At 42.9% G+C, this 15479-nt stretch overlaps 1 protein-coding gene across 6 annotated transcripts in view; it reads left to right on the top strand.

The window, feature by feature from the left end:
* Window positions 1-15479, top strand: part of LOC148502862 (cytochrome P450 2C20-like) — a 31957-nt gene that overhangs the window by 4235 nt on the left and 12243 nt on the right. For 5 of the 6 annotated variants that reach the window (XM_088449277.1, XM_088449274.1, XM_088449276.1 and 2 more), the window contains 3 exons: window positions 3669-3876; window positions 8181-8343; window positions 8466-8615. In XM_088449277.1, coding sequence (XP_088305403.1) covers window positions 3697-3876; window positions 8181-8343; window positions 8466-8615 — 493 coding nt within the window. In that variant the 5' untranslated portion in view covers window positions 3669-3696. The remainder of the gene's footprint in view (window positions 1-3668; window positions 3877-8180; window positions 8344-8465; window positions 8616-15479) is intronic. The other variant, XM_088449278.1, reaches the window with a different exon arrangement.

The following is a 15479-nucleotide window of genomic DNA, read 5'->3' as shown; positions in this document are numbered from 1 at the left end:
GTGTGTATATATGTGTGTACACTTCTATGTTAAAGAATTTAAGCTGTAAGCTTCAGTGGGGCAGGGACTGATAGGAACGTCAGATAGACTCTGCACAGAACTGTAGAGTGGTGATGCAATAAACAAATAATACAGGAGCATGCATGTGTGTGTGTATTTGTGAGTGTAGGTGTATATATATATATATTGCATGTGTATATATATATATATATATATATATATAAAATCTTATTTCACCCTCCTTGTAAAGGAAGAAATAGGCACCCTCCAGATTGCTACAAATTCTTAAGACACCTGGATATATCGTCAGCGGCGGGCCCGGTGTTGGTGCCTGCATCGGTATGTGTATACACACTTGCCGATGCCAACCAGCAACGAATGACGGCATTCAGCAGTATAGTATTGCTAATGATATCCCAAGACTTGGCTTCGTTGGTCGTTTGAACCATACGCACTAGATGATATGAATGATATATCGTTGAACGATATCGTTATCATTAATATCATTCAGCTTTATCATCTAGTGTGTATGCCCCATTATTTCTTTATTCAAAGTATGCATGCTATATGAAATTAATTTATTTTAATTAACTTTCAGAAAAGCCAATTACATTATTTTTCAACATAATCTCCCTGCTTTTCAATACACTTTGTCGATCTGTTCGTATTCTCTCATTAAAAAATGTTTTAGACTGAGCTGCGAGCCACGAATGCACCGCTGTCTTCATCTCTTCATCAGAGGGGAATCCTTGTCTTCTTAAGGTGCCTACACACATGGCAATATTTTACCCGATCTGGCTGATTCCGATGCATTGGAACGACAAATCGTGTAAAATATGCCCAAATCGTGAGTCCCCACTCACGACCCCAATGCGATGCGCTTCCACGCAGGTCGCACATCGTATCTTCAGATCTGCCGTGCTGTAGGGCAGATCTGACAATCTCAAGTCACAATGCACTGGATAGTTTAAGAGGCATGATAGATCATGTGTCAAATTGGCAGCTTTTTCAGACCAAATCGTGCCCACGAATGCCGGGGAGCTCTCTGGGAGTGTCGCTGTGTGTGTATGCACCTTTATGGTTTCTTTCAGGGGACCAAACAGGTGATAATCTGATGTCTCATGATGTTTTCATCAGACGTTGATGGGCGTCTGTCTCCTTCTGCATGGCTGACACTTTTGCGGCCTTCTTTGAACTTCTCTATCCATTCATACTGTACACACTTCTTCATGACAAAACACTTTCTCTGGCTAAATAGCAGCTCCAGACACACAAAAAACGAATCACAACACGATGCTCTTCTTTCGTGCATGTCACAAGTGGGGCAGCCATTTTTTCTTGCACGACAGTCACAAATAAACTGATGTAACATGTTCAAAACTGCACAGCAGTGACTGGGGAGACAGCAACCTAGTACGGAAAGCATTGATAAGACAGTACGGTCAACACAAGTTTTAATATAACTGGAGTCCGGATAATTATTGACTCACCCTCGTGTGTGTGTGTGTGTGTGTGTGTGTGTGTGTATATATATATATATATATATATATATATATATATTTTTTTATGAAAAACAAAAAGTGAGAACACAGCGCCTTACCATTATATATGTAAGCATATAACCAAATTAAATGAAAAAATCTATCGCACAGGAACTATAAGTAAATATTACAAAGGAAGCCCCTTATTAGCAACTTAAATCTATATAAATACTAATATGTATCAGGGGGTGCTACCACAGATAGTATAATACAAGTAGATTCAAGAAAGAAAGGATCAGTATATGATGCACAACTGTATTATAAAATATAACTTTCATTATATTATAATTAAAATGTCTACATTAAATTGTATCTAAAATACATACAAATTAAAATAGCGAAATATATGTGACATAATAAGTGAATAAGTGAGTCCCTCACCTTAATTTATGTGAGAATTTTTTTTTAACAATTATAAAATATAAGTGGGTTGATAGCAGTTGTATTAATTTATATATAAACACATTATTTTATTGTCTGTGTCTATAAAAACTTGTATCCAAAATCTAGATGCAAAATTATCTTGTGCAAGGTGTTTTGCAACAATTGTTACTATCAATCTTCCCTTAGTAATATGCATACAGGGCCTGATTCAGAGCCGAACACTCTGACCAGAGCGCTCACTCTGAATCAGGGCCCTCCTACCTAAAAATGGAGCGGTCTCTTGGACGCTTGCATAGCTGTGGGTTACCACCCACAGCTATAGCGAGCGTCCATGATGATGGTCGCGATGGTCAAGACCATCACGACCATCGGGCTTGCGACAAGACCCTGCGGTAGGGTCTCGCTGCCGCAAGCCCATGAGTGATTTTGGCTCTATCAGAGCCAAAATCACTCCCACTGACATCACTACTGATGTCAGTGGGGCCGGACCCAGACGGTAGGCGTTCCCATGGGAACACCTCCATCTGGCAGCCACACCCCCGGCACACCCACCAAAGGGGGCGTGCTGTCACTCACCATCGACAGCACGCCCCCTTTGGTGCGAGACCCCGAGAGACGGATTCCTCGTCGCTCGCCGGGTCTTGCGCATGCGCACGACGGAGCTCCCTCCGTCGTGCGCATGCGCATTCAGGCACCATCGGCCAGCTTGCGAGAGTCCTGCGCTCGCGAGCGGGTCTGAATTAGGCCCACAGCCCACTATATTTTATATGAGAATTTAACCTCTTTACTGCCTATGTCTCCATGTACAGTGTGTCAGGATGCAAATATATTTTCAATAATACATATATATCCTGCTACATTGATACACTATATTATCACTTATTTGCTTAAGGATAGATTATGTTTGCCAGTCTATTTGTTCTTTCTCAACATATAGGGGTCTATTTACTAAGCAGTGTTAGGAGACAGAGTGAAAAGTGATAAGGTGACAGCCAATCAGCTCCTAACTGCCATGTCACATTCTGTGTTTGAAAAATGACAGTTGGGAGATGATCGGCTGGCACCTTATCACTTTTCACTCTGTCTCCTAACACTACTTAGTAAATAGACCCCTAAATGACAAGCAATTCCGATACTGCTTTTACACTGACATGCGGATGGCTAATCTCGTTTAGTGTGTGTCTGACATAAATTGTAAATCCAACTGTGGGAGATAAGGACTTATCTTCCCTTTGTGTAAATAGTAAATAATGCCAGCAGCTCAAGGTAATGGCTAAAAGTACCAGAAGCCACACTCTGTGTTGTCCAGTTCAAAATCCACGATTACCAAGTGTGCAGTGAATATTACTCAGCTTGGTCACATACACACTGACATGCTGCTGTATAACATCTATTGTCGGTGTTCATTTTACCGGGCATCGGCAGTATATTAAACAGTACAAATTTTTGTTTGGTTTAGACAGACATTATTTTTTAGTTGACCACAAGCACACAGCGTAAAGCCCCAATATGTTGGACTACCTGAATTACCAATTCCAATCACTTTTTGGCTGCAATCAGCAAACGGTGAACCCCATACATTGCCAATAATTTTACACAATCTTCTCCAAAGCGTGGGAATTGCCCCAATTGCTTGCTGATGTTTTGGCCCTATAAGGTTAACATTTGACCCTTGAAGTGTTTCAGTTGGCCAATCACTGGTCTACATTGAATTACCCTGTTTGTTCTATCTATGTATTGTAGTCTTCTTCACAAACAGCCATCTGTGACAATGGACTTCATTGGAACTGGAACACTTATTCTGGTTCTCTGTGTCACCTGCCTCATATTCCTCTTCATGTATATAGAGAACAATAAGTGGAAGGACATGCCGCCTGGACCTACTCCGCTTCCTCTCCTGGGGAACATCCTACAGCTGAATGTGAAAGAGTTACCTCAGTCATTCGTAAAGGTGACATTTTAATATTCCAGAAACTGAAAGTTATATTGTAAGGACATGTAGAATGGCAGAAACATTTAAGTCCTAAAAAAAATAAATCTAAAATTCTGACATTATAGTTTGAAACATATTTATATAAATTATTACATTTAGATGTTTTCTAAACACCTACATGCTGTTTTATTTTAATAGAAACATATTTGGCATTTTCTATATATATTCTTGTTCTGTGTGGTAGAAAAAGATATGGATGAGATAATGTTAACTGAATTTTAATGAGCTATCAGTAGTGTTAATCGTTGCTCAGCTGTAATAGGTATATAGTGTTCCCGCTAGACGGCGGGCAGTGAAGGGTGCTGGGGGTGCAGGCAGGGAGTCTCTACGCGTGCCCCCTGGAGAGGGGGCATGTCCTTGTGACAGTCCCCAAATTCCTCACACTTGGGGCATGCCCAGCACTTACAGAGGTGCTGGGCTTCCCCCAATCTCTCCTCTCAAAGAGAATAGATGTCATAAACCGTACCGGCGGAGAACGGTCATCGCAAATTGTCCCACCAGTGGAACACTGCATCCCATGGGTGTGGAAGGCACAGGGCAGGCTGTTTTAGCTGTTCTTTGCTAAAAGGGCAGTGTGCATTTTGCTCCATTAAAATCGTGCATGGCGCGGCGCCCCACTAAATACAGCCTAAGGCATAACTAAGGCACCTGCAATTTTATGATTAAATGATAATATTTCACGGTATGTAGCTAAAGATTACATCATGGTTGTTTAGGCTCTTGGAATATATTAACTTTAACAAAATTAGTAATATAGAGTATTTTGGCCCTCATTCAGAGCCGTACGCTCTGAGCAGAGCGCACGCTCTGAATGAGGGCCGGGCTCCATTTTCATGGAGCGTCCTCCTGGACGCTCGTATAGCTGTGGGTCACCACCCACAGGCTATACGAGCGTGCATTTTGATGGCCGCGATGGTCGTGCCCATCGCGACCATCGAAATTGCGAGCCGGAGCCTGCGGTTGAGGTTTTCAACCGCAAGCTCCGGAGTGATTTTGGCTCTATCAGAGCCAAAATCACTCCCACTGACATCACTAGTGATGTCAGTGGGCCGGCTTCTGACGGGAGGCGTTCCCGTGGGAACGCCCCCGTCAGGGAGGCACGCCCCCGGCACGCCCACCAAAGGGGGCGTGCTGTCAATCAACTTTGACAGCACGCCCCCTTTGATCGGACACAACGAGCGAAGGAAAGTCCTTCGCTCGTCGTGTCTGGCGCATGCGCACGACGGAGCTCCCTCCGTCGTGCGCATGCTCAGTGCAGACCATCAACCCACTTGCAAGCGGACAGCCGCTCGCGAGTGGGTCTGAATCAGGCCCTTTGACTCTTAAATGTTAGACAAAGATCTAATGTCAGTCATATATTGTTTTACATTTGCTGGAAATGAATGCGCTGCTTTGACAGAGAGGGCATTTGTAGTATATAAAGAGCAGCAGTACACACAGAAGCCAGAAGAAATTATAATACAACTAGTTAAATAGTGTATGCATAATGTCTTCTCTTATATCTATAATGCTCATCTTACTGCTCTATATATAATACAAAACAATGCTACTATACTTAGAAATGCTTCAACTGTTGTGAGTGAGGTTGATGGGAGCAACACCCAACTTAAGTGAGGTTCGGTTTGATATGTCGATATTCAGAATGTCAACAATCAGATTGCTGATGGCATAATGTTAAGCAGAAAATGCTGACATTGTAGTAATGTCATTTTAAGTAGTGTAACCATGTAGACATTATAACTCTAAGCAAGATGATAAAGCATCATGTTTAAAGTTATAATGCCGACACAGTAGGAATCCTTGAATTAACATTACTACCGCCTTGACATTCTCCTCTCGACAATACACTGTTGGCAGTGACTAAATTTGACTCCTAACTCTGACCAGGAACATTCAGATATATCTTGCCGGTATTTAAAACAAAATGGATATGTGAGTATAATAGACTATAAAATGGGAGCCGCTAACAGATCAAATAAAAACTTAATACAATATGCACTTGGAATATGTAAGAAATACAAAGCATGAAGTCATCCCTGTTGTGTAGAAGGTCAGAAACAAGAAAAACTTTTGCTATCACCACTTACAATAAATTGCAAGTGTGTACAGCAAGTAAAACCAAGGGGATTTTGTCATGATTTCATCAAAGCATTTAAGCCTGCAGCCCAGTGGCAAGGGATCCTTTCTTTCTGCCGGTTCCTACACTAGCATATATGCCCAGCACACCATTACATTGCAGTTAATGTACTCACCTCCCAGATACAGAGGTAATGCATCTTTTTAGGGATTGGCTTCTGAGCCAAACCCAACTAGGCAGCCCAGCCACAGGGGCCTGGTTCTGAGTTGGATGCTGCAGCATCAGAATGTGAGCCTTTTGTCGGTCTTGCTTCTGCGACTTTATGAGGACACAGCTACAAGCCCATCCATGGTATACAGCAGTGCCACTGAATGTTCTATGACTGAGACACCCACTCTTTAGATGCTCAACTACTGCTTTGTGCATCTTCAGATGCAACCATCGGTCACACCATTAAAACTTGCACCAACCTCATGCTTGGTGCATGTTTTCCATCAGTGTATGGCCTTCAATATCAGCGATTATGTGTCTGAGTTTGTAACCACTTCAACAATATTCCCTCACTGCTCCCATAACACACCCATAAGATGGACCATATCTGTGCATTGGCATAGCCAGCTCCCTGTCATCACCCGATCACCACTCAGGAACAATACATTTCCAAGATATTTCTGACACTCTGTGTCTCAGTCAAAACTATGGCTCTGTGCACATGGATTCTGGACAGATGCGCAGTGCAACTTAAAAGCATGTACAATAAGAAAAATAATGTTCTTGTCACAACTTGATTGAAATTTGAATCTGGAGTGGAGACAGGTGATGTTCATGGAACGGTTTGCTGATACTGAAAAGAAAACGGTCTTAGGGGGGTGTTATTCATGAATAAGAAATTCAATGGTAGAAACTCAGTCTGTAATATAGAAAAGATGTGTAGTATATCAGACACTGGAACTGAGATCTGGAGGGAACACTTGAACCCCGGGGATGGCAGAACCTCCAGCTGGGTAGGCAAACAGGAAGGTGCATACAGTAACTGAAACCAGAGGTGGAAAGGCTGGAACTTACACTGAGTTGAATGGCCGGCAGACTGCAAATGAACTGCTAACAAGCTTCAGCAAGGCACTGAGGTAAAAGGAGCACAGGAACTAGCACACAGCTTGCGCTGTGTATTACGTTGCACTGGCAACTAAAGGACCTCCAGACAGCCCTTATATACCATGGAATGGTGCAGGATTGGTTGCTGGGACTCCCAGGAATGTGCAGTGACTGCATTGGATCAACCAGGTCACATGTCCAAATCCAAGATGGCAGCCCCCAGTGGTCAGCAGCACTGGAGCACTGCCAGTAAAACCACCAGCCAGCTCTCCTGCCCACTTCCCTGAGATATCACCTGTACCAGCACCACCTCCAGAAGCCAGCACCCCCGCTGAAGGAACCCCGCCACAGCACCCAGACAGGTAAGGTCCGCGGTTGCTGGTGACACACAGCCCAGGTCATGACAGCTCTACTGCGACTGGCATCAACATTGAATACATCTCATAACCAGGACCATAATTTTCCTAAAATGTTTTTTCTTTTTGGTGGTGGTGGATATTTTTGTCTTCCTCAAACAATATTGTTCTAATTGTCTAAGGCATGGATATGGATAGTATGCATCTCCAAAATACATTACAGAGCACCGTTTCCAAACTGTCGTACTCAAAAATGGTCACTTTCAGTTCCAATGCAATATTTGCCATATAGGCCAACTTGGCACATTCCCAGGGATGATTAATACTTCTTTGTTTTGAATTGATTTTTAAACAAGAGAATTTTGACAGTAAAGATAATTGTGCAGGTATTTGGTATTGGGGCCTGGATATGTGTTCCCTGGTCAGTTCTTTCCAGGACTTCAATGCAATGATTACTGAATGTTTACGGTAGCAGTCCCTCCTAGGACCAGAGTGTACTGATGATAGATATATTTTTATTGGGACAGTCCTTTCTACACCCAAAGTTTACTAATAACAGTGATATGTTTATTAGGTCAATGTTTTCTAGGAGCAGAGTGTACTTTTTTAATGGATGTGACATATTTAATGGATCAGTCCCTCCAGGACCAGATTATACTAATTGCAGTGACAAATTGACATAATTTAAATGCTTCCATAATGAGTATTATATATGTATGTTGATCTTGTCATAGCTCGCCAAGATCTATGGAGATGTATTTACTGTTCATCTTGGATCAATTACCGTGGTGATCTTACATGGATATGATACCGTAAAGGAGGCTTTGGTGGACAATGCTAATGTCTTTAGCAACAGGGCAAAAGTACCTGCAGCAGAAATACTTTTTAAAGACTATGGTAGGTAGCACCCCTTTCCTGGTGTCCTTCACACCAACAGGACAGGGGATATGATCAAGCTTGTTGAAAGAATTATAATTTCTTGTCATGAACCATTTAAATGATGTCTTTTGTGTCTCAAGGAGTTATTTTTAGTAATGGAGAGCGTTGGAAACAGCTCCGTCGCTTTTCTCTCACTACCCTTCGAAATTTTGGAATGGGGAAGAGAAGCGTTGAGGAACGGATCCAGGAGGAGTGCCGGTATCTTAGAGAAGAGGTTAAGAAAGCAACAGGTTGGTATTAAAAATAAATCAGGTTTACTCTAGAAAAGTGCAGAGGGCTGAAAGTAGAGTAAAATATGCTCATATATATAGAAGTAGTCTAAAGGTGCGTACACACTAGGCGATATTACTGAGACATCGTAATCATGCAATCGCTCAGTAATCGTGCACAAATTGTGCACTTTTATGTCAGAAACATCCAGCGATGCGCGCTCTCGCTGGTCATTTCAGACATTGTCCATTGCCTGAACATGCAGGCCAATCTGCCGATAATGACACATTGGCATGTTCAGGAATGATGGAGTGTGCCTACACTGAATGACTGATCGTTCAGTGGAGACACTACAGGGGATCGGGAATGATGGTACGATTACGATGTCGTAATCGTACTGTTTCTCCTGATCACCCAGTGTGTACGCACATTTAGTAATTAATATATTTTATTTAATTAAATAAAACCTTTAAAAATATTTTAGTTTTAAATACATTTTGTGTACCAAAGTATTTAAATCACTTTGAAAGTTTAATAAGTGTTAAAAGATAATTTAGGGTACTTCTTACATTTTATTATTGATTTTGAAGAAAAATAGTCATTTATTTTCATGATCGAAAGTAGTTTTAACAACATTTACATAAATAAGATTTTATAATCTGTTGCTGGAGTAACTTTGTAAACAATAAATTATTGTTTTTTGGTATAATTGTAATGCCGGGTACACACTAAGCGATTATGTGGATCAGAGCGACATATCGGGCACATCGGCAAGTGTGTACCTGCTATGTTGCTGACTATGCATGCTCCCGTGCATCGTCAGTGACATCACCCATTGGACCTGCATGCCGGCAAGTGTGTACACACTTACCAATGCCAGGTCCCGTCACTACATTGTCTAGTGTGTACCGGCCATAAGAAAATTAAATGAAATTGGTGCTTTTCCTCACATAGGTGTTTATGTAGAACTGGATGTACATTGCTAATATAAAATGCATCCTGGAGAAACAGACACACATTTTGTTAACTACCATATGCGGAGGCGTGGCCACGCCCCCTTGATAAAAAATTAAATAAATCACACACTAAGCAGCCTGGCGCTAAGCAGGGGGGGGGGCGCGATCAGTGTGATTGCTCCCCACACAGCCATAGGAGACTGCTCCGAGCAGTCTTCCACTGCAGCTCAGCACAAGCTGTGTGCTGAACTGCTGTGAGGGAGGCGGGGGGGGCAACACCGGACCCCGCCGGGCCCCTCTAGCAAGCCCAGACCCCGCCGGGCCCCTCTAGCAAGCCCAGGCCCGGGTAAACTGTGCCCGCCCCCCCCTCTCGGCACCCATGGCGGCAACATGGTGTTATAAAGAGTGTCACCTCTAGCACTAGTTCTTGCAAATCAGGGCTTTTAGCATTAACACAGGCACACATGCAGGGTCAGTTTGGGAGTATTAGTTGCAGGGCAGTTGATAGTTAAGGTTTAGTAGTCAGGTTGGAGTGCCAGCCAATAGGATGTCGTTGTTGTTATTATTATCCTTTATGTATGTGGCCCCTCAAGGGTACATAAGCAGGGACAGTATAAACAGAACAAGTATAAGTTACTTACATTGAAAAAGCCGTAGCGAAATGCGCATCGGGTGATGCCAAGGAGCTTACACATATCTGTTATTGCCCTCTATATGTTTAACGGCAATACTATGGCCTGAATGTAAAGGACATCACTGTATCAGTAACCGCAGTTATCACCAATACACAGCATTTTGTATGTGTTAAGCAGTGTTATTATGTCCTGAATGTAGCCGACACCACTGTTGTAATAGCCGCAGCTATTGCCGACACACGGCACTCTGTGCAAGCTTGAATACACCTGTCCAAATGTTAAACTACTAATTTGACCTGTCTAAACGCTAAAAACTACTAACTTAACACATGCTTGACTTTGTATACTGTTAGCATGTCACTAGTAGGCAATGCTGCTAATCTTGGGTTAATGACTAATAGTTGCCTTATATAAGCTATAGGAGCTTTTTGCTATCAACTTCGGCTATCATACATGTCATTACGCTGCATGCACATGAGTTAGCCGTTAGATAGTTAGATACGGCACCTATAAGCAAGCACTAGTAAACTTATATAGTGCCGAATTACTATTCTAGCGCATATTTGAGTTGTGCATGTAGATAGCATACTACACTAAACTGTTACATGCCGTGTATGTCCTATACATGGATAAGGGCAACACTATGTAATAATTGCTATACTGCTTATTGAACCCAATTGATACTACTAGTTATCATTACTGCAGCTACATTACATTAAATTCTGTACAAATATTTATGTGATACATTATACCATTAGTTATCATTACTGGGGTTACATTATTAAATTTATTTTATAAGACTTCAATGAACTATACTATAGGGCCTAAGGACCTCCTTCAGAGTCGGTCGTAAGCAGCCGCTCGGTCGTACGCCTAAAGATCGAGAATCAGAAAAAAACAATAGCGCACGGCCGGGTGATCGCAACCAAAGTGACGCCCATACTTGAACAAAGCACCTCCTCTAGCTAGCGAGTGATAGCAGCTAGCGATCGAGTCGATCGTGGTCAGTTGCTGTATGTTAATTTTCTTCTGATGGTTGCGGCCACTTGTGTTGAGTACAAATTACATAAAAAATTAACAAAAAGATGCATAGAATAAGCCATCCCTATGAAATATATTTATTCTTATTATTCTCTAATGCAAACGAAACTGATTAATTACAAGCCAATAAGCAGCGTTATTAGCAACAACAAACAATTATTAGCTGCTTGCATTGTGTGGCACAAAATAGAAACATAAAACCTAACATCAGTCGCATACGATAGTATCGATTGTACTCTGGTGCTTGAGAGAGAACATACCCAACCTCAAGCTGTACGATCAGCCAAGCCTCTAACATGCTCGCAGAGTGACGTTTTACTTCTTCCGGCATTCTATGACGGTCATAGCAGGAAATTTATGTACGCCCCTAAAACGCCCTGAAAACGGTGAGGAACGCTTGCGTTTTCAGACCACCACCCCCGTCAACACCCACAAATGGCCTTTCATGTCAATCAACTCTCGGAAGCCACTTCCTGCTCGTAAGCCATACGATCGACAACAGTTTGGATCACAAGGTCTCGTACGCACATGCGCACAACTAACCGCACGCATGCGTGGTTTGAAAACATCGGATGCGTACGACCGAGCGCCCGCTTATGACCGACTCTGAATGAAGTCCTAATTGTGTATAATTACTTGTGAAATTAATTCTGTGACTATGTTATCATAGACATCCAGCTAATTTGACTTCAGTATGTTACTTATTCTGAACCATGGTCACTAGCAAGAATGTATTACACAACACTGTATCAGAAGTCTGACAAAGAAGTACTGAATTGTAACATAAATTCAGTTATAAATTGATAGCGGACTGATAAACTTTATAGTACCTCTATTTAGAAGTCTTTCCAGATGTGTGTTCTTATCCCAGGCATATGTTTTTAATCTTTATTCTTCAAACTATATTTTCAGATCCTTTTTTTTTATATTTTGCTATTTATCATCAATTTTTTATTTGAACATTTAATAAAAGTTACATTTTATTTCTTTGCTTATTCGACTTGTGCACCCATAACTACCCCTTTTCCCTCTTTTATGTACAAATCCATTGGTAGTAGGTACACACACCTTGTTGTTCCCATCACAGTTAATTATGACTCTACTATATACCATATATACAATTTCTCAAGGTGTTTGTCGAAGTAAACCGGTGCCATAGTCCTTTTTTGTTAATCATTTAAAAGACATTGCAAATCATGGACAAAGTTTATGAACATTTCTGCAGCAGCAGTCAAAGTACAAAAATAAGCAGTGGGGTGGCCAAACTCAGAGGTTTCCTGCTGATGTTGGCTGTGGGAAGGTGATGATGGTTTACATGAGGAAAAGCATATGAGAGTGCTGCTCATGAGAACTTACAATCTAAAGGGGAGTGGGAGACAGACAGGGTGACACAGTGGGGAGAGACAGTGAGCAAGGAGCATGGAGCAGTGGGTTAGGAGGAGAGCTAAAAAACTTTGTAGAGGACCTTGAAAGCTCATATAAAATTTGAAGTGAGGTGGAGAGTCTGATAGGGAGTGAGAGTGAATTCCAGTGGAAGGGAGCAGCACGGGTAAAACCTTGGAGACGGAAGAGGGAGGAAAAGACAGAATGTAGCAGCTGAATGAGGTGGGAGTTGAAAATAAGATAGCCATGAAGTGTAGAAGAGGGAAGTGGAAGAGGGAACTGGCAATATGGGGAGGATAAATAGCAGTAGTAATAGAAAGCATGAGAATCCCACTTTTTCATCTCCCGATTATTCTAAATGCCTCACCCTTGCCACACCATTGCGCTACTGGCCCAATTATGTGATGCATCCGGGTTCTCTACGAGGGGTGCTGCCATGGCCTACTGTGGTTGCAACCTGTCAGCTGATGCAGCCAGCTCACTCCGGACATGGTACTTGATCTTTGCTCCACTTGCCGTGGTAAGCCACTGCCTCTCACTAAAGTGGATGTGGCAGTGACAACTGTGGTGTTGGTCTCAGCCTCTGTTGTGGCTAATGTGTCAGAGGAAGTTGTGGGGCAGGTTAATCAGGCAGCACACTGGGAGGTACTGACAGATTTACTTGTCCTTGTGGGTCACTCTGTAGGGAGGTCATGGTTCCCTCATGATGCCATTGCAGTTTTCCCTGTGTCTCACTTAGTGGCAGGGTCACAGAGCCACTACTCAAGCATGACCATCTGTGGGCTCATGGTCACCCCTTCAGCTGGCTGGGTGGTAGTGATGTTGTTGTGGCTCCCATTTCCTCCCACGCCTGGCCACTTCAGTCTAAAGCACAGATGTGGCAGTGCTAATGTGTACTGCCTGCTGAGGCCACAGTTGTCAGTGGTCCTGCTGGAGAATCTGGAGCTTTTAACCAGGGGTGGGCAATAAGAGGCCATCCAGCTGTTGTTGAGCTACAAATCCCAGCATGCATTGCAACATTTTTAGCATGGTAAAATAGCAAAACTGTGGCAGGGCATGCTGGGATGTGCAGTTTTACAACATCTGGGGGCCACTTATTGCCCACCCATACTTTAGACCAAGTGGTTTCCCATCCTTTTCTCCTGGGGGCCCATGGGTGTCATTTGACTTTGTGCTCTGTGGTGTTGGCCTCGGATGGGGCCATAATGGCACCCTCTATGCATGGGCCATTTCTGTCTGTGGCTTAGTGCTCCAGTGTCTCACTGACTGTGGCCGGTTCTGGGGCTCCAGTGAACAACCTTGGTGCCATCACTGGGATTCTGGATTTGATGGTGAATGCGCTCTCCCCATTTCTTGCTGCCCTGGCTTGTGATGGTGGAGCTACAGAAGAAATATCTGCTGCATTGACATTGTCTGATGATTGCAGGCTGATGGCGATATATTGATGTTTTTGCCTGGCTTTAGTGCTAGCCATAGTGGCTGCTAAAAAAAGAGGGAGTATTGGGGAGGATCTCATAAGTTGTACATCAATTGGCTTGATGGCTTCTATGTGTATGCTGGATGCTACCTGGAGACGCAGCCTGCGGAGGCTATGAATCTTATGAGCAATCTACATTTGATTCATGGTCTCCTTTGATCTGTGGAAGGTTAGTGGCCCTAAAAGTCTCTCTCTTAACTCGGCATTGAGATAGATACTATCTTGTGCTGTTGCTGGCTTCTGGTGGATTAGGTTAGGAAGCTGCACAATTCTATTCTACTGGCACTGGCTGTGAGGAAGGTCAGTTTGCAGCAAGGGCAGTCCTTGCTGGGTCTGTTCAATTTTGCAGATCATATTAACTCCTTGTGCAGGGCTTTTAGTTGTAAACTTGAGTGTGCTACTGTGGGTTTTTGTCGGCTACTCCATTTAATTCGATTTCCATGAGATCAAAAGTGATGTTTGCATTTGGGATATATTTCTCTTGTACTTTAATGGGGTGCTAATCTGAGTTTCTTCCCCTCTGTCTAACTTGCGCTCCAGTTGTTAACCAATGCTATGGGTTACATGGGCTTAATGACGTACTTGGAGGGCTCTTGGTGTGCTTCTGCCTGACCAGTTGGCTAGGTCATCGAGAGCCTAACCAAGAACCTTTTGCTTTTGTAACTTTTATTGTCATTATTGCTTTGGAGTTGTGGGGAAATTGTCTTAGGGACAAGAGTATTGTGCTTTGGTGTGACAACTTGGGGGTTGTTTTGGCAATCATTCGGCAGAGTTTATCTTCTTTACTGGAGCTCCATCTGCTAGCTCAACTAGTCCTGCGTTGTCTGGCTTGCAATATCTTATTCATAGTGCACCACATCCCTGGTGTAGAAAACTCCATAGCTGATGTGCATTCCAGGTTTTAGTGGTCTAGGTTTAGGGCCTTGGCGCCATCGGCAGCTGCAGTGAGTCCCTCTCATTGTTGGGAAGTGATCAGGTCAGATTGAAGGGGCTAACTTCTTGTTCAATGGCACCAGGGCCTGCCATAAGCCTGGAACCAATGGGAAACATTTCTATTGCACAAGAAAACTGCCAATAAGACTAGTCATTACTTGCTTTTGTTTTTTTTTATTTGGGGCCTTTAGGATACAGGTACATTGTGGACAGTTGTCTCTAAGACACTGGCTGGCATTTCCTTTTTTCTGTAGCTGCATTCTTATTGGGTTTTCACCAACAGTTTTCTTATTCACAAGGCTCTTAAGGTGCTTGGCCAGGATGGCCCTACACCCAATGATTGCAGATGACCCATTTGTATTGAGTTGATCATTTGTTTCCTGTGGTCAGTTCTGTTTGTTCTTCTCTCTGAGACCCTCCTTGTCAGGCTCACTTTTGAGATGGTCTTTCACAAGGCCT

This window comes from Taudactylus pleione, unplaced genomic scaffold, assembly GCF_031769625.1.
Source record: "Taudactylus pleione unplaced genomic scaffold, aTauple2 ptg000481l, whole genome shotgun sequence".
In the NCBI taxonomy this organism is placed as follows: Eukaryota; Metazoa; Chordata; class Amphibia; order Anura; family Myobatrachidae; genus Taudactylus; species Taudactylus pleione.
Note: the sequence above shows the minus strand (reverse complement) of the source record. Positions and strands in the feature narration are given on the sequence as shown.